Source organism: Pelodiscus sinensis, chromosome 7 (assembly GCF_049634645.1).
Source record: "Pelodiscus sinensis isolate JC-2024 chromosome 7, ASM4963464v1, whole genome shotgun sequence".
Classification (NCBI taxonomy): Eukaryota; Metazoa; Chordata; order Testudines; family Trionychidae; genus Pelodiscus; species Pelodiscus sinensis.
In genome coordinates, this window is record NC_134717.1 from 75,986,772 (window position 1) to 76,011,750 (window position 24,979).

At 44.3% G+C, this 24,979-nt stretch overlaps 1 protein-coding gene across 1 annotated transcript in view; it reads left to right on the plus strand.

Annotated features, from left to right (window-relative positions):
- Positions 1 to 23,859, plus strand: part of CCNYL1 (cyclin Y like 1) — a 52,857-nt gene extending 28,998 nt beyond the window's left edge. Inside the window, exons 6-10 of the mRNA XM_075934369.1 lie at positions 386 to 437; positions 9,040 to 9,159; positions 12,791 to 12,957; positions 18,293 to 18,455; positions 22,105 to 23,859. Coding sequence (XP_075790484.1) covers positions 386 to 437; positions 9,040 to 9,159; positions 12,791 to 12,957; positions 18,293 to 18,455; positions 22,105 to 22,221 — 619 coding nt within the window. The 3' untranslated portion in view covers positions 22,222 to 23,859. The remainder of the gene's footprint in view (positions 1 to 385; positions 438 to 9,039; positions 9,160 to 12,790; positions 12,958 to 18,292; positions 18,456 to 22,104) is intronic.
- The last annotated feature ends 1,120 nt before the right edge of the window (positions 23,860 to 24,979 follow it).

Genomic DNA, 24,979 nt, shown 5'->3' on the forward strand with positions numbered 1-24,979 from the left:
CTGGCACTGTGCTGCCAGATCTTAGACCTGATTTTATTTAGCCACAGCATACATCGTACGTGAAGTGTTACTTCAGAATGAGACGAAAGTTTTCGGTTTGGAAAAATCTATATAATAAATTGAAGTCAGCACTAAGTCCTTTTTTCAGATGCTTAATTGAACTTCTGGTAGTGAAAACATAGCTAGCTGTTCACATGCTTGCTTTTGCTTATTAAATGTTTTCAATTGTGGAAAGTTACTTCATAATCACTTTTATGGGAGTGTAGGAAAATCATATAACACTTTTTAAAATGCTTTAATGTGGTGAACAATTTTTGAAATATCAAAAGCATTGCTTTGCTAGTAGTTACTCTCCATTGGTAAAATGCATTCTCTTGTTTGATAGAGATTCAGATAGATCATTGGATATTTTTGATGAAAAATCCCATCCTCTCACGGTAAGTATAATTTCTTGAGTCTGTAGTCACTCTTGATCCGCTCAGTGTCACACCTTGTAGTATCATTAGTGCCCACATGGATGAGAAGCATGGGGTAGTAGTCAGAGGGCCGGACAATCCTTGACAATGCCTCCATAACATCTCGGATATGGGCCCCCGGCAGACAGATGAAATGTCAGGGAGACACATGGGCGCCTCTGCCCCCCCTTAGAAAAGGGTCTCCGACCACCACTACCCTACGTTTCCTATTCGCAGTGGTGGCAGCAGACCTCCCAGCCTTGGGCTTCTCCTCCTCCGGTGTAGGAGGTGATTGCTTATCTCTTGTATAAAGAAGAGCAGTTTCCTAGTACCATGGAGGGAGGGTTCGGAGCAGGGGTGGAATAGCGCCTACTGCTAGAAGTAACCAGCTGCCACTGTCCACCCTGAGCCGTCTCCTCCTCCACCAGTGGTGTATCCACAGTCCTGTGTACTGGGACAGCTACCCTAGCTGTCTCATGAACACGGTCCACTTGGCTCCCTGGCATTTGTCTTTCTTCCATGCTGTCCCTTGGTGCCTTCCCCTTTCTTCTCCTGACCTGCCCCCCTCCCCTCAGCACAAGCCCCTTCCTCACACACCCCTTCCCCCTATTTTTCCCACCCCCCCCCACCTTCTGCCTTCCAGTTTGAGTCTGTGATCAGGCCTGACCCCAGACCACGTGCCAGGCCTGGAGCTGGGCCGCGCAGTTTTAAATTGTAAAGTCCCGAGCCGTGACATCACGGCACACCAGGCGTCTCCTCTCCGCTGTTGTGCTGGCGTTTGAACGCGCCGTGTATGCACTCCCTCGGATGTCTTGTGAACCTGGTGTCTCCCCTCTCAGAGGGGGTGCGCGCACCCCACTTCGGGGACCACTGTTTTAAAACACTGGTGCGGGCGCACATAATGCCCCAGCGGGTGCCATGTTGGGAACCCCTGCTCTAGGACCTTGTGTGGATGGGTGGGTCCCAGAGCTCAGGCTCCAATCTAAGTCCGAACAGCTACACTGTAGTTAAACAGCCCCTTGGTCCCTTGAGTCTGTCAGCTGGCAGGCCAGCTAAAATTGTCTAATTGCAATGTAAACGCATTCAAAGACTCCAGGGTCTTCTCTATATATTGGGGGTGGACAAACGTTTTGGCATGGGGGCTACATCTCAGTATGGAAACTATATGGAGGGTCAGAAATGCTCACAAAATGGGGGTTGGATACAGGAGGGGGCGAGAGCCCTGGCTGATGATGCCAGGGTGGAGCCTGAAATGAGTTCACAGTGCAGGAGGGTGCTCCGGGCTGGGACTGAAGGGGCTTGCTGCTGAGGCTGGCGATTGGAGTACAGGGGAGGTAAATGCTCTGGGAGTGCGGGCTCCGGGGTCAGGCTGAGTCGTTTGGAGGTTGGAATTGAGGGGTTCAGGACCGGGAAGGAGGCTCAGAGCTGGGGCAGGTAGTTGGAGTGCTAGGGTTGGGCCTTTGGCTGGGGATCCAAGCTTGTGGTTGGGTTGAGGATGAGGAGTTTAGAGTGCAGGAGGACTGCCAGACAGGGATCGAAGGGTCTGGAAGGCAGATGGGGCGGGGATCAGGCACTGCTGCATGGATGGAACAAAGCAAGACAAGGCCCTCACTTGTTCTCTAGCTTGAGTACCTGACCAGGGAAAGCTCCTGAACCCCTCCCCAACGAAAGCTCGGGGGCTGTATTAAAGGTCAGGCAGGTCAGATGCAGCCTGCGTGCTGTCATTTGTCTATTCCTGCAAAATACGTTCAGAACCAGAGACCTCACCATCTCAGAGTGCAGTGCCACCTTTAAGACTTTAAGCCTGGTCTTGCTACTCCGATATTAAAAATCTTACATTTGGCTTTGGCCTTGCTGTAGTTGGTTTGTCTTACTGAAACTGTTTTGGGATTTCCTTTAAACTCCTTTTTTGCCAGGAGTATGACTCCTTCAGGGATGGTATTGTTTAAAGAATGGACAGTTACCTTCTAATCTTGCTTTCCTGGGATCACTGCAGATTCTTTTTCTCATCTATCACCCTGCCCTCAGCCTGGAGGGGACCCTTCTGAGGTATCTGTCTAGAGCTTTGCTGTCTTTTGAAAAGTCAGTGCCTCCAATATTTGTGATTGTGGCTTATTTTGGAATGGATTTTATTTTCCTGCTAAATAGAAAGGTTCCATGGATGAGTTAGTCCCATAGTTCATGCCCTTCTGCCCTTAGGGAAAAATGACCTTTCAGAACTTGGAATTTCACTTCTCAAGCTAGGCAGCTCATGCAGAGCAGAGAAAATCTTACATGATACTTTCAGAGAAGCAGAATGGCAAGCGATTCCTACGGTTGCCAGATGGTTTAACAAAAAATACTGAACCCCCCCCCCCCCCCCCCGCCCCCAAAAAAACACTGGGGAAAAATTCGGGGGGGGGGGGCAGGAGGAGAGAAAGGGGGAGACCAAAGTTAAGCCCCACCCCAAAAAAGCACTGTGCCTTAAATGGCCCCACGCTCCTCACTTCTCCACCCCCTCCAGTCGTGGCAGGGGAAAATTGTTCCCGCCAAGCTTCAATCCAAGGGAAACAGGAAATACCAGCTATTTCACATGTCCGGTATTTCCTGGGTTTTTTACCAGACAGGAGACCTAAATGATGGACAGTCCGGGTGAAAACCAGACCCCTGGCAACCCTAGGGATTCCTGTTGTATATGTAATTACTGTATGCATATACAAGAATGCACTTGATGTGCCAATAGCATTACCCATCATCTTACTTCTCCAAAATTACTTACTTCTGATCATCACTGCAAGGATATAACTCCTAATGTAAAGTCTGGATGACAGCCGTATTCTTCCTTTCATTCATCCTGGGATGCAGCCTACAAGGCCCCTGTGTTCTGGGCCAGCCCTGTCTGGCGGCAAGGAGGCACGGTAGACTGTTCCTTCCTGCTGTGCTTCTCCCATGCTCCCGGGCTGGAGCCATGTTACTGCAAACTCTTTAATGCTGTCCCTGAAATTCCCATTTGGAAGGAAATTGGGGTCAGTGCTTGCAGCTGAGCATGGGGCAGCATGTAGCCACCTGTTTTCCCTGCCCCAGCCATGGTCCCACTCTACCACCCCAGCTCTTTCCTAGACTGCACACCCCAACTGTGAGCCCCCTCCTTTACCCTAACTCCCCCTACCCCAGTAGTCTTCAGCCTTTTTAACCACAAGATCACTGTTTCAGTGTAAGATCTATCTCAACCCCAAATACCCTTTTCCAGCTTCCTTCCTGCCCCCAATCCACCCCTTCTCTGAGCCCTCACCCTGCTCACTCCCTCCCGGAATCTCATTCACTTTCACCAGGCTGGGGTTGGGGTGCAGGCTCTGGTCTTGGGCCGAGGGGTTTGGAGCATGGAAGGAGATGCCCTGAAGGTCGGGAGGTGGAGTAGGCTCTGGACTGGCCTAGGGGATAGGGTATTTGCCTGAAGAGCGCAGGATTAGGGGCTTGAGTCCTGGCCACCCTGGAAGCAGTGGAACAGACAACACCAGCTGCCCCCAGGCTGGAGCTGGCTCCCACAGGAGGAAGGCAGGATAAGGGACCCTCTCAAGGTAGGGAGGTGTGGTGGGTTCCGGAGGGGGAAGAACAGGGCCCGGTAGCCAACACCAGCTGCCACAGGGATGGAGCTGGCTCCTGCATGAGCAGGGCTCGACAAATTAGTCAATCTGTTTGCCCGGGGCGGGTAGATTTTAAGCCGGCACGGCGCCGCAGCGCGATCAGCGTATGTGCAGCGTGCCAAATCGTGCGGCTGGTGAGCAGGGCTCGCTGCAGCTTGTCAAGCCCTGAACACATGAGGAAGGCAGGATAAGGGACCCTCTGAAGGTAAAGAGGTAGGGTGGGTTTTGGAGTGGCCTAAGAATTGGCTGGGTAGCGCAGGCTGGTGGGCTTAAGTCCAGTCACCACTCGGCATCCAAGGTCCTGCCCCCCACGTACCCTGGGAGTGACCAGACAGCCATGACAGGATAAGAGACCCTCTGACAGTGGGGGGGTGGGTTCTAGTGTGGCCTAGGGGATACGGCATTTGCCTGGGGAGTCTTGTCCCAGCCCTCCATCCACCCTGGGCTCATCGGGGCCGCCAACACAGGCTGCCTCTCACATGGAACAAGCTCCCGCATTAGGAAGGCAGGATAAGGTAGGGAGGTGGGGTGGGTTGTGGTGCGGCTTGGGCAAGAGGGAGTTTGTTCGGGGAGTGCAGGATGCTGGGTTCAAGCTCAGTCCCCACCTCCACCCACCCTGGGAGTGATCAGACAGCCAATGCTGGCTGTCTCGGGATGGCTCAAACTCCCACACGACGGACCCTCTGAAGTTAAGGAGCTGAGGTGGGTCCCTGAGTGGACTAGAGCAGTGGTCACCAACCAATAGATGGGGATCTACCAGTAGATCTTAGAGCCGTGGTCACCAACAGGTCGATCGCGATCAACTGGTCGATTGCAAGGCCTTGACCAGTCGATTGCGAGGCAACCGCCCTTTCCCCCCCTCCCCCATTTTCCACCCACCCTCGAGAAGCCCCAGTACTTACCTCAAGCGAAAATGGGGGTAGCATTTCCGGGAGTTCTGGAAGTGGTGCTGGCTACTTTGCCAGGCGCGCTACGGGAGGGGGCCCTGGCTCCGGAAGAGGAGCATGGTGACTTCCCTGCACCAGCGCAGAAGGTGTGAGTTCTCCCTGGGGCAGGCGCGCGCGGGGTTTCCCAAGGCTTGTGGATGTGAGGGTGCAGAAATTTGGGTTGGGGTATGTGAGGGGCTCAGGACAGGGGGTTCCAGTGTATCAGATCTAGGGTCTGGGGAAGGGAGAATGCAGGAGTGGTTATGGCCAGATGGGGGCTTCGCCCCATTTGGGGGTTTGTTGGCCAGGCTTCATTTTTAAATAAAATATTATGTCAAACACAAAATGTTTCAGTATTGTCTTTATTAATAAGAGGGGCCTTTTTTGAGTCAGGGGTCACTGACCCCCAGAAAAATAATTTGGGACCACACAAGTGAGATGCAAAAAAAAAAACCCTCCAAGACCCCCCAAGCATTATGGGGGGGGGGCCCAAATGAGACACCTCACTCCCCTGGCACTCCATCAGAGTGTACTGAGGGAATTGGCATATGTCATTGTGGAGCCTTTGGCCATATCTTTGAAGACTCGAGATCAGGAGAGATCCCGGATGATTGGAAAAAGGCAGATGTGCCCATCTTTAAAAAAGGGAAGAAGGACAATCCAGGGAACTACAGACCAGTCAGCTTTACCTCAGTCCCTGGAAAAATCATGGAGGGGGATCCTCAGGGGATCCTCAAGGGATCCTTTTGAAGCACTTGGAACAGGGGAAGGGGATCAGGAATAGTCAGCATGGATTCACAAAGGGCAAGTCGTGCCTGACCAATCTGATTAGCTTCTAGGATGAGGTAACTGGCTCTGTGGATATGGGAAAGTCAATGGATGTGATAGACCTTGACTTTAGCAAAGCTTTTGATACGATCTCCGACAATATTCTTGCCAGTAAGTTAAGGGAATATGGATTGGATAAATGTACTGCAAGATGAATAGAAAGCTGGCTAGACTGTCAGGCCCAAAGGGTAGTGATCAACGGGTCAATGTCAGGTTTGGGGGGTTGGTTTCTAGCAGAGTGCCCCAAGGATCTGTTTGTTTTGTTCAACATCTTTATTAATGACCTGGATGAGGGGATGGATTGCACCCTCAGCAAGTTTGCAGATGACACTAAGCTAGGGGGAGAGGTAGATACGCTGGAGGGCAGAGATAGGTTCCAGAGTGACTTGGACAGATTAGAGGATTGGGCCATAAGAAATCTGACAAGGTTCAACAAGGATAAATGTAGAGTCCTGCACTTGGGATGGAAGAATCCCAAACATTGTTACAGGCTGGGGACCGAATGACTAAGTAGCAGTTCTGCAGAAAGGGACCTGGGGGTTACAGTGGGTGAGAAGCTGGATATGAGTCAACAGTGTGCCCTTGTAGCCAAGAAGGCTAATGGCATATTAGGATTCATTAGGAGGAGCATTGCCAGCAGATCCAGAGAAGTGATGATTCCCCTTTATTCGGCTCTGGTGAGGCCATATGTATAGTATTGTGTCCAGGTCTGGGCCCCCCGCTATAGAAAGGATGTGGATGCATTGGAGAGGGTCCAGCAGAGGGTAACCAAAATAAGGGGGCTGGAGCACATGACCTATGAGGAAGGGCTGACGGATTTGGGTTTGTTTAGTCTGCAGAAGAGAAGAGTGAGGGGGGATTTGATAGCAGCCTTCAACTTCCTGAAGGGAGGTTCCAAAGAAGCTGGAAAAAGGCTGTTCTCAGTAGTGACGGGTGGCAGAACAAGGAGCAATGGTCTCAAGTTACAGTGGGGGAGGTCTAGGTTGGATATTAGGAAAAACTATTTCACTAGGAGGGTAGTGAAGAACTGGAATGGGTTACCTAGGGAGGTGGTGGAATCCCCATCCTTGGAGGTTTTTAAGTGACAAAAGCCCTGGTTGGGTTGATTTAGCTGGGATTGGTTCTGCCTTGGGCAGGGGGCTGGACTTGATGACCTGCTGAGGTCTCTTCCAGCTCTAGGATTTTATGATTCCAGGCCAAATTAATTCTTCTGCGTTCCAGGGTTAGTGGCATTAGTGGGCCCCTCTGTAATCTGAGGTGGGGCCAAAAATGAGAAATCCAGTGTGCGGAACAGGGCTGCCAGTGAGTTGGATAGGGATGGGGGTACAGAATCTGGGTGGAAATAGGGTACAGGAGCAAGCTGGGGGTAGGTGTCTGGCTGGGGGGGGGGCAGGAGCAAGGTGTTGGGGGAGGGGGAGGAGGAGGAGGAGGAGGAGGAGGAGTCCAGCCAGGGGGCACGGTGCTGATGGTAGTCGGGCCGGGGCAAGGTGCTGGTGGGGGTTTGGTTAGAGGGTAGGAGCAGGGTGCTATTGGGGATCTGGCTAGGGGGCAGGATGGTGGTGGGGGCTGGAGCGGGGGGCAGGGTGCCGGTGGGGGTCTTGGGTGGGGGAAGGGGACAGGGACAGCTCGGGCCAGTACTTGGGGATTCTGCAGCTGTGAGCCAGGTCCAGGAAGTGCATGGGCTGCTCTGCCTTCCCCCAAACAGCCAGCGCGTTTCCCGAAATGCCGGTCCGTCGTGTGCTGGGGCCTTCTTTCCCCTTGCTGCCTTCCTGCGGGGTGGGGGGGGCAGAGAGTAGGAGTCCAGGGACCATGTCATGCGCACTATCACGGGGAGCTGAGGAGGAGGGTGTGAGTGCCTGAGAGTTGAATCTAGTGCAGTCCCATGACTCCTCCTACTCCCCTCCCCCCCGCCGTTCCCCAGCGGAGGAAGGCAGCAGGGGGAAGGAAGTCCCTGGCGCATGATGAACCCGGTGTTTTAGGTGCTGCGCTGGCTGTTCAGGGAGGGGGAGTACTGCGCACTTCCTGGACCTGGTGCGCAGCTCAGAACTTCCCACCCCACAGGAAGTCTGCGCTACCTCCATTGTCGCTGGAGGTAGCGTCCGTGCACGGTGGTTCTTGGGGGTTGGAGGGAGAGCGAGGAGGGCCCCTGAAAGCCTCACAATCAACTGGTTGGTGGCCACAGACGTAGGACGATCAAAACTCCTTTACACTAAGCTTTCCTTCATCTGCGGTCAGAGAACATGGCCAGTGGACATAAGTACAGTACGGTCCTGAGTAAGAAATAAGGAAACATGCTCCCATTCCTTTGTCCTGATTCATGCAGATCAGGACCAGTGTAAATCAGAACACGTTCTCTAGTTAGGGTAATGCACATTAGGGATGTTAATGAACGTCTATTTGCGTAAACACAAAACCTCTGGATTATATGCTAGGGAGGCTTGAAAGTGCTTTCCCCGCATGTACAGGCAGCTCTGCAGGAGCCAGTGCTTGTGAAGCTCTTGCCTCCCCTGCTGCTGCCTCTGTAAGGTTCTGTGAGCCGGCATGTGTGTATCCGCTCCCACCTGCGTGGCTCCCCATCCCCACGCAGAGGCAGCAGTGCAAGGGGGGGTGGCAGGTGGCTCCATGTGAGCTGATGCTTGTGGGGAGCTGGCTTTCAAGTTGGCTCCTCCTGAGCACCAGTTCCCACCTGCCCTCTCCACACTGCTGCTTCTGTGGGAGGCAGCAGTGGGCGAGGGGGCAGGTGGCTCCATGGGAGCCAGCAGGTGCAGATAGCTTAAAAGCTGGCTCCCCACAGGCACTGTGCCCCCCCCCCACTCCGCTGCCTCTGATACAGAGGCAGGAAGGAGGGGTTCATGTAGTCATGTGATAAGCCCAGATTTACTGGTTAACTGAGTACACGCTAACTTCTCTAATGCATATCCAAAACAATGGATAAGGGGAAGGGTATATCGAGGACTCCCTTTAGGAGCAACATGTGAATTCAATCTGGACTGCAAAAGACCAGGTAACATTTTTTTGTTAGAGGACTCTCCTGATATTTACCAGCGCTGCTATCTATTTTGAGTAGGATTTTGTTCCTTCTCTTTCCAAGCAGAGGCTTGGGTACATTTGCCTTTCAGATTGGTAAAAGGGAACAAGTGTATTGCTGTAAAAAGCAGTCCTAGGTTTAGTTGTCCAGTGACTAACTCTAGGGACTTTCTGTTTCAGCGGGAAGAAGTTCCAGATGACTACTACAAGCATGACCCTGATCACAAGCACATTTACCGTTTTGTACGGACGCTTTTTAGTGCAGCGCAGCTGACGGCTGAATGTGCAATAGTGACGCTGGTAAGATATGCTCTAGCATTTAGTTCAACCTGTAAAAAAAATCCTTTTTGATTGAACAAGTTGATTAAGCTTTGCTAAATACAAGAAATGTAAATTGCAAAAGGAGTCTGACTGGATGAAAGGCAGATATAACTGCAAATTGGTGTTTATCAGTCAACAGTAAAATACAGTTAATCATTTTTCTAATGTCAGTTCCTTTCCTGTATATGAATTCGGCAAGGTCTAGTCAGTTTGTAAAATGAGCCATTTGTTTCAATATTAGAATGCTAATGAAAAGTGAATAGTTACTAATGAAATGCAATTAGAGGGGAATGGGGATGTGGTTATGGTGATTTAACTACTGGGCCACTGGTTGAATCTGGCCTCTGTCAGCAGTGATTAGAAGCAACCGCTGTTGAATGGCTGTTTGCTGGCGAATAAGAGCCATGTGGCTTCTGTATAATTCTTAAGGGAAATATTCACATTAGAAAATTATTGTCCTTATAGCACAGATGCCTAGAGCTGAATGGACCAAACAGCTGTCTGAATCCTAGAGGCACTATGAAGCTGCTCATGTGTATACCACATGGGCAGCAATACAAGGAGTATTTTGGTTCCCAGGACTATCAGGCATGTCAACTTAAACTTCATGTATAGACTTTGCTAGTTACCTTGATTGCAAAAGTAGCAATGATCTTCCTTTACAAGGTGGCTAAAGACAAGTGGCGTTTGATATGTCTCATTTCACTTGAGGTATGCAGGGAAAATCCACTCACCAGTGGTATGTCAGATAACTTCCTCGGAGAGCAGTGAAACTGCGCAAGAGGGCCAGTGTAGACAACACGGTATTGTTTTGCGCAAAAAAGCCCCGATCGCAAAAATGGCGATCGGGGCTTTCTTGCGCAAAACTGCGTCTAGATTGGTATGGACGATTTTCCGCAAAAAGTGTTTTTGAGGAAAAGCGTCTGTGCCAATCTAGACGCTCTTTTCCGCAAATGCTTTTAACGGAAAAACTTTTCCGTTAAAAGCATTTGCGGAAAATCATGCCAGTCTAAACATAGCCATCATGTCATATTTTCTCTGTTCCTGCATATGGTACTCAAAGGGTGGTGAAGTTATTTGCTGCGAGGAGAAACAAAATGTTGTTGTGTATGGTAGACTTAATACAAATCGAGCCTCTTTTGTCCGGCACCCTTGGGACCTGAGTGGTCCCAAACCACGGACAAGGGGAGATCAATGCTCCCTACCCAGGTGTAGGGTTGTGCTCCTGGACAGGGCTGCATCTCCCACCGTGCCAGTCCTGGACAGGGCCAGCCCTGCTGCCTCCAACTCTGGCCAGGCCTGCACCCTTCACGGCCATGGCTAAGGCTGCATGCCTAGCTGCTAGCCCTGCTGACTCCAGCCCTGGCTAGGGCTGTGCACTCTACCACCAGTCCCAGCCAGGACTGCGCTCCTGACTGCCAGCCCTGCTGCCTCCTGCCCCGACCGAAGCTGTGTTTTGCAGCATGCCAGTCTCAGCAGGACTGTGCTGCTGGCAGCACTGGCTGGGGCTGTGCTCCCCACCATGCCAGCCCCGCTGGGGATGTGTTCCCCACCATCAGCCCAGCTCGGGCTGCAATTCTGAAACTGAGCAGCTGGGGCTCTCTGGTCCAGCAATAGCCGATGTTGCTCGACCAGAGAGTCCCAGATTTCAGAGGTTCAACCTTTTACAGAAATTGGGAGTGTAGAGGGAAGGTTTAGTTTAGGGCCACCACCCTAAACAGTAGAGTACTTAGAGTTGGGGAGAATGAACTCCTTTTCCCTTCCATCAGGTGAGGATTCATAAAATGTATATTAGCCAGAGACTGATGTGAAAGATAGAGCTCCTAAGTGAATTGAGGAACTGCACACTGGTGAGAATACCAGCAGCGGAACCTTCTTGCCATTGCAATGCTGCAGTACCTCCTCCTATTTTATCAATATTCAGCTGTTCAGTTTACATCTTGGACTAGTAGCTGCTTCCAAGTATGTTTGATATGGTCTTAAAAAAGACCCATCCAAAACCTACACCTAATCTTGTGTCCTTGCCGTGTGACTTTGAAAAGGGGAACAGGTAAAGAAACTGAAGATAGAGACTGATTGTCCAAAAAATGTCCTAACCTACATAATTACTGAGGATGTGGGCTACTGAAATGTGGGCTTTAGTTGCCTGCTAAGACTATGGTAATTTAAATTTTCACATCTAGGCTAGGAAGAAATAGTGCAGAAGATGAATAAAGAGGGTAAGGTTTGCAACCAAAAAGATAACAAAAGTGAGTGTGTCATGGAAGCAAATTCTTAAAGTTTAAAAACAATGATTTTAATAAAACTGTGACTGAGAAGGCTAAATAACCATTGAGCTATTGAAACTCTGCAAGCCTTTTGTGTTGCTTTCCTAAAGCATGCAGGCATTTTCACAGGGCAGGCTGGTGTCTGACATCAGGCATTCTGCCTAATACTAATATTCAGAAATTAGCCTCTGAAGATCTTTTCTGAAGTTTGTTTTTTAAAAAGTGGACTTCTGCCAGTAGGTGGCTCTGTTGGCTGTGGAAAAACTGTGGGGTTCCAGTCTAAAACTACAAGTAGACAATTAACTCCTTATTTGAGTCCATTTTTTTCCCATTCAGAAAAGACTTATGAAAAGTATTGAAAACATATTGGCTACGTCTACACTGGCCCCTTTTCCGGAAGGGGCATGTAAATTTCAGCAGTCGTCGTAGGGAAATCCGCGGGGGATTTAAATATCCCCCGCGGCATTTAAATAAAAGTGTCCGCCGCTTTTTTCCGGCTTTTAAAAAAGCCGGAAAAGAGCGTCTACACTGGCCCCGATCCTCCGGAAAAAGTGCCCTTTTCCGGAGGGTCTTATTCCTACTTCAAAGTAGGAATAAGACCCTCCGGAAAAGGGCACTTTTTCCGGAGGATCGGGGCCAGTGTAGACGCTCTTTTCCGGCTTTTTTAAAAGCCGGAAAAAAGCGGCGGACACTTATTTAAATGCCGCGGGGGATATTTAAATCCCCCGCGGATTTCCCTACGACGACTGCTGAAATTTACATGCCCCTTCCGGAAAAGGGGCCAGTGTAGACGTAGCCATTGAGGCTGCAGTTTTCTCCAAGCTCCTATATCCACTTGTGAATGGAATTTTAATTCTTGATTTAAAAGTATTTTTAATTTTTTTTCTATAAAAGAGACAGCTACTTGGGACATGTAGTCCTGGAGTAAATCTGTATGTCACTGTCAAAAAAGCAGTGTTAGTAAGAAAACAGTTGAGATTTAAGCTGCTGGGACTGTTAGGAACTGTATGAAAGGAGGTAGGAAATCCATTTGAAACTGAAAGCTTTGTACTTGAAGCTTTGTCACCATCTACCTCTCAATGTGGCCAGCTGAGATGTGAGTGCAGCACTCATTGAGGGGTGAGAGTTGTGCTAACTGTATGTTTCATGCAGATTGAAGTGGAGATGTGACCTGAAGGAAAAGTCTGAATGCTAAAATTCAGAAATAGCTACTAATTCTGGTAGCTTAATAGATATTAGATAAATAAATGAAATATCTGATGACGTCTAAATCTGACTGAATTCTTATTGTTTGGTACTCAAACTTCAGTTGAGCTGTCCTAAGTTGAATTCTCTTTCTGTAGGTTTACTTGGAAAGACTCTTAACCTATGCGGAAATTGACATCTGTCCTAGTAACTGGAAAAGAATAGTTCTAGGAGCTATTCTGCTGGCTTCTAAGGTTTGGGATGATCAGGCTGTGTGGAATGTGGATTACTGCCAAATATTGAAGGACATTACGGTTGAGGACATGTAAGTTGCAAGTTTGGTCAATTTGCTGCTTTCTTAAACAGTGTTTTTGGAGAGCTGCCATTTATTGTAAAGTTATCTGTTCTAAGGCCAATTATTCAGTATAGAGAATTGAACTAGTTCATGTTGTCAGGCTTTATTCTCATGAATAAACAGAGACACTCAGAGTAAAAGCATTATGTTAAAACAAGTCCACATTGGTACGATAAGTAACTTGGATTACTACACTTTCACTTTTAAACTTAGCCACCTGTCTACACTGGCCGCGAGTACTTGTGCAAGAACACTGACGTCCTAATGTATAAAATCAGTGCTTCTTGCGCAAATACTCTGACGCTCCCGCTCAGGGATAAGCCCCCTTGTGCAACTGTTCGTGCGCAAGAGGCCAGTGTAGACAGGTAACATTAATTTCTTGTGCAAGAAAGCCCAATGTTTAAAATGGCCATTGGAGCTTTCTTGCGCAAGAGAGCGTCTACACTAGCACAGGTGCTCTTGTGCAAAAGCACATCTTTTGCACAAAGGCACATGCCAGTGTAGACACTCTCTTACTCAAATACTCTAATGCAAAAACTCTTGTGTTAAAGAGTATTTGCACAAAATTTTGCCAATATAGACGTAGCCTAAATGTTTGCTGTTTGCCATTTACACTTCCCTTAGCCTGGATAATGAAAAAGCTATTTAGTTACTAATGATCACTTCTGGGTTTCCATTTGCTTGTCTAATGCACAAATTTGGTTTATAGACATAATGGGCATTTTTACAAAAAAAAATCCAAAACAAAAAATTTAAATGAAATTTAAAGAATTGAAAGGATTTTTTTTAAAGAACTTTTGGGATTATTTTTGATTTCTCACTCCTGCATCCATCTTCCAGCTTTCAGCCAAGTGAAGAGAACTCCCCTCTAACTATTCCAGAAGTAGGTATCTTTTGCCGGAATCTACTGTGGAATGTAGGCATAATCTATTACTGTGACTTTTTTTCAGAATGAGTTCTTGAAAACACTTTCCCGCGGTCCCTGCAGTCAGTTGTTCATCTGTATTGCTCATTTTAAGGCTTTGCACAGATGTTGAGCAGAAGTTCAAGGATCTATGAGAAGATGGATGGAACCTCTTTTGGGCAAAAGTTAAAAGCTAATTGCAGTTGCTAAGCTCCGTCATTCAATCCTCTTCCAATAAATTACAGAATAAAGATAAAGGCCACCAGCTTTTAGTTTCACTTTACACCTCAGTAGGCTCTCTCGGAGAGCATTGTCAAAACTGCACTTTTGTATTTCTTAGTTAATCTTGGTTTTATATCTTCTCAATTATTTATTATATCTAAGCACTACAGAGGATCCACGCAACATTTTACATAGTGAACTTCACACTGGATTCAGTGCATCGCATCTCCCAGGTTCTAGTTTGTTCTTCTGTGTGTACATTTTTTACTTAACAGCCTGATAGTTATAATTCCAAGAACATGCTCATCTTACTCGGTATAAGACAGCAGTATTTGCTATAGCAATAGGTCTCTGGTTTCTTTCTCAGTAGTAGATTAAGAAGGCAGAAATGTGAAGTACATTACATATGTTCCCTAAGCACTGGTCCTTTGATTCAGCCTCAGACTAGGACTCAAAATTTGACCTATAGGTTTTCCAGGATTTTTTTTATTTTTTGAGTACCAGGGCCACATACTTCTCCAAGTGGGTTGTGCCCACAAAAGCTGGAATACCATCTACATTTTTTGTTAGTTTCTAAGGTGGTGCAGGACTCGTCACTGTTTAAGTTTTTTCAGTTACAGATTAACATGGAGGAGACAAGTTGAATTGGTGTTCTTTTAGCAGAAACAGGCTGTGATAATTACCATTCATCTTCCCTCAGGCTATGTCTAGACTGCAAGCCTCTTTCGAAAGAGAGCGTCTAGACTGCACGCGGAATTTCGAAAAAGCAAGCCACTTTTTCGAAAGAAAGCACCCAGTGAGTCTGGATGCTCTCTTTCTAAAAAGCCTGTTTGCTTTCAAGAACGCCTTCTTTCGAAAGAGCACTTTCAAAAGAAGGCGTTCTTCCTCGTGGAATTAGGTTTACCACCGTCGAAAGAAAAGCCGCATTCTTTCGATTTCATTTCGAAAGAACGCGGCTGCAGTCTAGACGCAGGTGAAGTTTTTTTGAAAAAAGGCTACTTTTTTCGAAAAAACCCCTGAGTCTGGACACAGCCTCAGAGTGCTCATCTACACTAATGGCATTTTTGAAATATTTCACACAGGTATCACTGGTACAACTGAACTGGTAATGGCAATGCTGGGCAATCCTGCTGATTACTAACGGCATCTCATCTTTTAACCGTGCTACGAGTAAATTTAGGGCTGAAAATTAATTAATGTTTAAAGACATTTTTTCCCAAACACAAACAATTGCTGAGTTGAGGGTTCTGTACTCTTTTTATTAATGCACCTTTTTGATCAAATCTCTCATTCACGTGGGAAAAGTATATCCTTTGGATTGAAAGAAGCTGGCATTCTACTTTGTGGCTTAGTTCCACTCTGGGTGTTGGCCCCTGCTTGAAACTAGCTTAGAAGTTTGAGCTTGGAGTTTGTGCAGAACAGATCCCATTGTGATGGCCTAATGTGATCTAGGTCTTTAGAAAACTGCTACAGAAAAGTGACTTTCTCGTCTAACCCAACCTAACTTAGGTCCAACTTGATTTGATAGTGTCCCTTTAATTGGTAGTTAGCAATCTCTTTATTTGCCAGTATTAGCTGTTCTGCTATTAATTCCTACCACTGAAAAAGTTTAAGTCCTTTTGTATGTTAATCCTAATGAGCAAAGTACTTGGAAAAGAATTTCAGAAATGGTCATGTTCTGGTGTTGGAGACAGCCTTGTAGTAAGTACTAAGTTAGAAGCAAATGTTAAGCTGAACCTTATTGTTTGCAACTTTTATTTTCCAAACACGTGGGCCATGTCCACTCTGATTTTAATCAAAGAATTTTCAAAATGGGAATCTTACCTATGGGTCCATACTAGAATAATTATACCGCTTTAGTTATTCTGTTGGTATATTTCCCTGTAAAGACAAGCCCTCAATCAGTTTAGAAATGGATCTTACTAAATTGGTGCAACTCCTTGTACGAACAGTCTTTAATCAGTTTGGTGCAACTTGTGTGTGTGGATAAAGCCTTTCGTACTCTAAAGCTATTAGACTTAGTTGACTCCTAGTAGCCTGTATGCATCATTTTCTCTGAGATGAAATTTACAAGATCTAGGATTGTGATTGATCTTTCACACCCCTACCTACTTACCTGAGAGTAGTCATTGCAGAACTGATGAAAAGGATGTTTTATATTTCTATAGAAACATCATAAACCAAGTAGGAAGTACTACAGAAGAAGGCATATTACAGAAATAAATTCACTTTCCCCTATTTATAACTTTTCTGAAGTGCTAATTTTGCAGTGTGCTAATTTTGTACTTGGGATCCCAAATGTGGTGTTCAGCTGTTAGAAAATAGCTTTTTGGGACTAAAGAAAACTTTAGATAATGGTGCTAGAAATGTAGCCGTGTTAGTCTGGGGTAGTTGAAGCAAAATGCAGGACAATGTAGCACTTTAAAGACTAACAAGATGGTTTATTAGATGATGAGCTTTCGTGGGTCTGGCCCACGAAAGCTCATCATCTAATAAACCATCTTGTTAGTCTTTAAAGTGCTACATTGTCCTGCATTTTGCTTAGATAATGGTCACTTTCTAAAGAGTACATGAATTTAATTTTGATATGAAAAGCAGATGCAGAGGCAATGTGACATTCTGCATATTGTAGCTTTTTCTCACCTCAGTCTTCCCAGCAAAGTTTGGACTGAAATTAATTTAATATTCAGAAGCCCTTCTTTACTGTAAACTTTTCTGCTTTGATGGTGTTTGTCTCCAATCAGTGACAAAATTAACCATGCAGCTGCTAATCCTGTGAACTACATTGTGTGAAGGAGGGAACATACTGTTCATTCTTTTGGCTACCTACATTGGTAAATAAAGCACGTGGGCATTATGCTTTTGCTGTTTTTTTTTTTAAACCACTATTAATAGACTTGTTAATCCTATGAAGTATTGTATTTTTTATACAATTAAAATGTATTAGTGTAGCAAGAACAAAAGGGGTGATGAAGAGCATTTATTCATGGGATAAATCAAGCTCTGATCAGCTGATCATCAAAACATCTGATTTACATTTCTATAGGCTTATGACCATATGAACAGGAAATTAATTTTGGCAGTAGGTTCAATGGGACTCAAGTCCACCCTGCTAGAAACAAACGCAAAGCTGCTATTCACGTTATGAGACCAGTTATCCAACAAAGACACAACTAGGATGATTCTTCAATTTGTTTTCCCTCTCTGGTGGGTAAAACATCAATCTTAAAAGCTTCCAAAAATAAGGAATAACTTACTGAGTTTTAGGTGACTTATCTTTTGAATTGCATAGCGTTTGTTTGTTCGTATGCTCACTTGTGTAGTCTTTGGAACTGTGGTGCTGTTCTAAGTATTGAACGGAATTGTGTATTCCAGGTACCAGTTTATTTTTAGAATAATTTTTTTAAAATTCTGGTTGTTAAACATCTGTCTCTGACATCTGCAATAGCCACAGAAAGTTTTTCTCTGTATAACAGGCTGCTTCCTACCCACACCCTCCAAATATTTTGGACACTACAAATAGTGAAGTGAGTCTCAACTAGTGCCTGTGCTTTTTGACAAAGTACTTTGTTACACTGCCTAGTGCTATTGAGAGAGAAATTCCTTTCCCCACCTAATGCTGCTTATTTATTTATTTTTTGGAGATGAATCTATGTTGCCTCAAGAGGCTTTTTTCCTTGGAGATAATAGCAGCAGCTCTTCATAGATCCATTTGTTGCCGTGGTGATATGACTACTCCTTTTGTTGGTCCCCTCTACTTCAATAAACCCCCTTCCTGTTATCAGCCCAGTGAAAATGTCTGCAAGTTCTTCAGAGCTAATAAAGAGCATACATCATTCCTTTCATCTGATTGCTATAGTGGGACCTTATGAGAGAATGAGACTAGAGTAGGAATTGTACAGCTGCACTAATGGAAGTCTGAAGAATGAACCTTCGAAGTCAGAGTGAGTGTGCAACGGTGCAATTACCTTTCTCCCAAAGCTGAAGGTGCTGAGATTCAGAAGTCATACCTTGTTTTGAGTACTAGTGAATTAATCTATTGCTTTTTGAAAACAATAGTATATAATTTGAAGGACTGTTGTTAAATTGGTAATTGTGAAAATGACTTGTGGTCTGTTCAGCTTGACTTGGTGCTGATGTTGAATCCCATTTCTTTGTTTCCCTGCTATACCCTTTTAGGAATGAGATGGAAAGACACTTCTTGGAGCTGCTGCAGTTTAATATCAATGTTCCTGCCAGTGTTTATGCCAAATACTACTTTGACCTTCGCTCCTTAGCAGATGACAACAATCTGAGTTTTCTGCTGGAGCCTCTTAGTAAAGAGAGAGCACAGAAACTGGAGGTAATAGGTTAAGACTTGGTGAGCTGGGCACTCCTCTGTCTGCATAATAACAGCATCTCTGGCTAATTGTATTATGTGGTGATTAGCAAAACTAAAAAGCTTTTAGAGTAGTATATTAGAGCGGGTTGACCCCTTAATAATGGGTGTTATCACATGTAAAACACACTGGTGCTTTGTAACATAAGCAGATATACTGAGGAGATGGAGGAAGAAAGGCTATAGTCTGTTTGGGTGGCTTAATAAAACATGAGGTATTAGTTTCTGGAACTGTAGTTTGGCTAGGCCACTTAATAGTAAAAGCTGTATCTATAATGGACTGTTTTCTGTCTTTCCCTTATTCACATCTCCTTTCCAAGCATACTAAAACATCCTATTCAAACCTGTTTAAATTATACTGGCTGTGGGTTTCCATAGCACCCAGCTCCTTTTGGCTTTAAGGGAGTTCTTAATGTTCTTAATTGTGATTTATTAAAGTGGATGTTTAGTAGCAACTGAAGGTAGCAGTTTCATTTAACAACTTTAAAAAAAAAGTGAGCTAACATCTCTTTATCAATGACAAGCACTGTTTTATGAATAATCTGAAATACCCACTTTAAATGCTATATACTATTACTGACCCTGCAAAAACTGGCTAGTAAAAATACTCCCTGCTAAAGAGTCCTTGTGACTGCCCAAGAGCTCCATTACTGTTCTCTAGTATTCAAGTTCACTTATTTTAATTAAGTTTTGTGCTGTGAAAAGCGAGATCTTCTTTGTGATTTGTTTTAACATGATACTGGAAACCCCAGGCAAAAATTCTGTCAGGGTCCACTTACTGAGTTCTGTCAGGGCTCTTTCTGAGAGAGATACGTTGACTATCATGCATTTTGGTCTTTAATTTGAGACCTTAAAAACAGACTCTGTGTAGACACTAAAAAGTCAGAGAGCCCTTTCTCCATAAGAATTTTGCTACATTATTCTCAGGCCAAACCATTTTTCATCCACATCCCAAAAATTGTGCAGCATGCTAGGTTCTTATGCTTCTGAAATGTAGTCATTTGTGAAATGGAGATAATCAGTATAATTCTTCAATCCTTTGAAATGATAGGCACTATATGCCTAAAAATGGAGCTATACTTTTCTTTGGGGCTTTTTGTTTTTGTTTTAAACCTTTAAGTAATGTTAAAGCTAACCGCTTATGTGATGACAGTGCAGCTTTGGACAGGAATCTTATTTTAGTTTGCATTTGTACAGCACCTAGCACAGCATGGTCCTGGTCCAGGATGGGGGCTTCCAAGCACTACTGTATTACAGATAATACATATATTGTTTATATTCCAGTACTTTGATAATACTATTCTGAAGAAAATAGTTCACAATTTGTCCAGCATATAAGCAAAAGTGGATGACTTATGAACAGGTGTGAGCCTCAATTTTGTACTTCCGTTGCTAATATTTGGGAGCCAGTTATTCAATATGACTTCACTGAATTATTCTCAGCACAGCATACCATTTGCTACTGCATACTCACTCTTGTGTGAGTGTGTGTATATATGTGTAAAAATTGTAATTGTGTTTAAATCAGGGTATGCAATAAATAGTTTTCAAAGTATGTGCTTAAATTTCTAACTTTAAAGATAAACCTGCTTTTGGCTTAAAAACTCAAAAAGGTCAGTTTGGGAGCTTGTCTTATGTAGTGAATTAATGTTTCAGTGGATCAAAATGTGATTTGTATCTTATGGAAGAGTGGGGCTTAATGTGTAATGTGGCTCCTTTATGATGACTGGGCATTAATTCTGAAGAGAGGTTTTGTCTGGTCTTGCAGCAAGGGCTCGTGCAGCCAGTGTGTCAAAGCATGCCTCTCTTGAGCCACATGAATACCTCCAGAAGGAAGTTGACAGAGAGAAATATAAATAATTATTTTAGAATACACTTAGCAATGTGTTCATGCTGAGAAGCACTGCTCACCTTTTGAACTTGAGAATCCTGGGCCAAGCAGAATGGGATGCTACCCTAGACAGAAGGAGCAGTCTTTGTGCTAAATGAAGGACTGTGAAAGCTCATCTGGTGTTCATGGTAGATTTTGAATGCAAGTTAATACTCACAACTGACATTCTGAGCCTAACAGCAGTAGTTCAACAAACAAATGGAAAATGACATCTTTTTTTTGTGGTGTGTGTGTTTTTTTTTTTTTTTTTTTTACTTGCATTATATGAAGGCTCCAAGAGACCTCAATTAGGACTTGAAACGCTGTCCTGAAGTGTTTCTAATTGAATTAGTTGACACACAGTTTTAATAAGAATTCTCTGCTGGAATAAATGCAGTGTACACGCTGCTTTAATCATTAAATAAATGGAGCCTCTCGGCAGTTAAAGCAACTCAAATCTACTGTGTTGTATTTAAACAAGTAAGTCTGTCTGTCCATTCCTCTGTCTGTTCAAGGACTCTTCTTAAACGGTAAGAGCTAGTAGGACCCCCAAATTTAGTATGCAACTTCCTCTTATAACTTAAAGTAAGGTCAAGGATTTGATTTGTTCCAGGATACTGGGATGTGCCTAGAATGCCATTGTTTTTCATAATATAGAGAAGGAGGAGTCTGCTAGCAAGGATAATTATACTGTATAATGACCATGCAAGGGACCAGAAATAGGGACCCCATTAGGATAGCTGAGGGCAGAGGTGGAGGTAAGGTTCCTGGGTAGTGTGGCCCCGGCCAGCTGCCTCCTGGCCCCAGGCAGCTTGGTGGCCACACTCCCTGCTCTAAGTCCCCATCCCCTATACCCAACCTAATTCCTGTCTCCTGCACCCCCCACATCCTGCCATTAGAGAGGGCTGGGGCAGTCCCCTCTCTCCAGGGCAGCCTGCATACTGAATCTCTCATCCCCAGTGCAATGATTTAAAAGAAGAAAAATAAATTAGGGACCCAAACAATCTCAGGTAAATCTTGTGGTACGGTACTAAATAAAATGATCATACCTTTGTTAATATTAAATTACCTGCACTAAAGCTGGGTGGATGGGTAGTATACAGTTCGGCACTGAGATCTTATTGGATTCACTAACTTTGTGCTGGTTTACAAACTTCTGCAAAAAGTTATCTGGCATCAGGAAGTGCAGAGAAACACCAATCTTCTACCATACACCCTAAAAATCCTAAATGGTTCTGTTGAATATTTGTGCTGGAGGGAACCAGCAGCTGCATGTAAACGTCCTTTAAACTAGCGTCCCTATTGAGCCTCATATCCATGGCCTGGGCCCCCAAAACCTAACTGTGTAGTTTTGAGTGTAGTTTGTGCATAAACTCACATACTAGAGTTGGATCCAAGGTTGCCAATAGGCTGTAGAGGATGGTATAATATTTAAGTTACTTAGAACTGTGGAGATTGAACTGCATTTGAAAATAAATCTTCTGGGACTAATGATGGTGCTGGGAACATGGGAAAGCGTCTAGAAGATGCAGTGTCTACAGTCCCTTAATGCTTTTCCTCAACAAAAGGATTTTTTTGTAATTGCATACCCAGGGCAGCAACCAATAATTGTCATTGAAAGATACAAGCATTGTACTGTACATGCTTAGTCCATTAGCATTGCCATTTGTAAGAGCTTTCTTAAAATGTTTGAACACTTCTAATTCATGTATTCATTCTTTTATATCCAAATGTATTTTACAGGCTATCTCCAGGCTCTGTGAGGACAAATACAAAGACTTGTCAAAAGCTGCTATGAGGCGATCTTTCAGTGCTGATAATTTAGTTGGAATTCGTCGTTCTAATGCCATCCTCTCCTGAGGAGAGAGAAGGGTGCAGCACAATGAAGCCAGCATACATATGAACCAGAGGAATACCACCACTCCATGCACATAAGCCAGCAGTGATGGTGTCTTCCAGTAAAGGGAGGAAGGATAAAAAACCAACCAAGGAATCCCAGGGCCTGAGGAGCATTTTCTAGTCAAAAGATGGGACTTTGTCAGATCAGCACTCCTCCTTTTTAATGTATCCAGAGGTGCAAAAATGAGCTCCTCCCTCCCCTCCCACAGAAGTTTGCTTACTGTGTAGGCCTATAGTGGTGAACAATGAGGTTTTTAATAATGAGTAGTTTTAAATTTTAGAATTTAAACACTAACCACGTGACAATAGTTACAAATGTTCTTCCCTCTTCTCCCCATCATTCAGAATCTTGCTGCATTTGCCTTTCAGAGTGAATGCAGTGTTAACACAGAGAGAGACTCTAATGAAGTATACAGCCACTCTGGAGCTGAAATGGTAGCTTGAATAAGTATTGAAGGTTTTTGCTATTTAAAAAGCTGCTGTTTAGGGATGAGTTCAAAACCAGCAAGCTGTTTGAGCAGGATATAATGCTAACAGTGTCATCCCAGTAGAAACTGTAAAAGGATTTGAATATTTTGGTTGGAAGCAAAGAAATGGTGTTACATATTGATCAAATTTGTAGGGGCCATTCTGCATTTCTTGTGACCTATGGTGCTTCTCACTTTCTAATACTTTTACTACTGCTTTGGAAAATATGCATCCTGTATATCTTTCTGAGGCATTGAATGAGAGAGCTCTATTGGAGAAAATGTGGCAATCCAGTGATGAATAGCCTACAGCATTGCTTCTCTGAATTCTTCCTCCTCTTCCACCACAGATTTGTTGTGCTTTATGAAGTGATGTTTTGACAACATTGATGCTAAGATTATCATGTCTGTTATGGTTCCCCCAGGACTTCCTGCTTTCAGACGGGGGGGGGGGGGGGGGTACATTTGTGGTGGAACAGTAGTAGTTTAAGGATCTTGGACTCTCTGATAGAGGTAGACATGTATTCCCAATTAGCACATAAGATTTTGTTGAAATTTTTTCTTAAAAAAACAGAACCCAAATGTATAAGTTGTCAGATTTATTTTTGGAGAAGTGAATGTTGCTGTTAGTGTAACTCTGCTCTTCCTGAAGATAGAGTTTACTCCTCCAGAATGAGAATTTGGGATGGAGTTGCCTTTCAAACTTAAAAATCCTAAACAGGATAAGTATTAATGACTTTTCCTGTGGCTAGCCCTTGTATACCTCCTTCTCTGTTCTAGGTAGACTCTAGGCACTTTGACATTACTAGACATTACTTCCTAGGACAATTTTGTTCAACCCTGCTTCCATCCACGGTTCAGTAAGTTATCATGTCTTCATGTCTTTGAGATTGGGGACTTCTTTGTGTAACAATTTGGCAGCATTCAAATTATTTAAATGACACGCATAGTATTTTAAAGTTTGCAAATCTACCAGCTCCAGGCCCACAATCCTTGGAACTTGGAATTTCAGGTATTGATCACGATTCAATTTTGAAAATAATGCTACATCTTCAGGTGGTTTTTCCTTTCTCATGTTTGTATTAAAAGAAAAACTAATAATAAACTCTATTTTAATTAAAGCTAAAGGTGATTAGAGTGTTCTGTACCATTTCTGACTTTGTTTGCAAATAATTTATAAAACAGATTAAAGTGAGGACTTGGATCTGACTACTTTAGAATTTTGGCAAATCTTAGTCCTATTGTGTGTGTGATCCTCCCCAATATGAGCTGATTTTTGTTGTTGTTGTCTTATTACCTTTATTTGAAAATACTACTTAACAGCCAAAAATGATTATTGGAGGCTTGATATAGCTAGGGGTATACAGTTTGCAGTCAGCTGCAGTTTGTATATTTAAGATGAAGGAAGAGTATGATTGAATGACAACTTCATTGATTCCAGGCCCTATTTGTTAAATCTGAGAGCAAAACTATTTAAATAACTGGTAGTGATGGATAGATTTTGGTTTACATGCAAGGCGGCGGAGGTGACTGCTGCTCTATTCCTTCTTGGGAGTTTGCTTTGGAACAAGATTAGCTGCTTGTAATTTCCAGTCTCTGGATTTCAGGTTGACCTGTAACCTAATTCTTACAATTCTGTTTGTTAGTTAATACCCGGCAACCTGATTTGAACTTTCTGGCTTATGAGGTGAACATAAACACCCTTTTCTTGGGCTTGTTTTTTGTAGCACTGTACACATGTAACAGGTACCTTCTGGCACATCTAAGGAAATAATCCCCTGTGCAAGGTATTCACCATTTCCTTGACAGATAAATTAGTGAAGGATGTAATAACACAGTAAGAAAAGAAATGTGATCCTGGTTTGCATGACTGATTCTAGGATGCTGTCAATAGACATCTCCCCAACAGTGTGGGGGAATCAGAAAAGAACTCACCCCAAAGGAATCTGAATCTACAGGATGTCTGGTTCATCTTTTGTCTGTGTTCCTTGTGTAGGCTCTCAAAGAAGGCTAGGATTGTCTGACTCCTCAGAACCAGATCAAAATCAGGACATGCCTTTGCTCAGTGGCACTTGAAGTTACCAGTTATCATTGCTTGTGAGGTAATGTCATGCATAATATGTGGTGCTGCAATAGCATGAAATATTGGACGGTGCATGCAGAATAGATTAAATCTGAATTCAAAAAGTCAGTTTATCTTATCAAATCTTTCTTTCTTTCATACATTAATCTGACAGATTAACAAATTGACT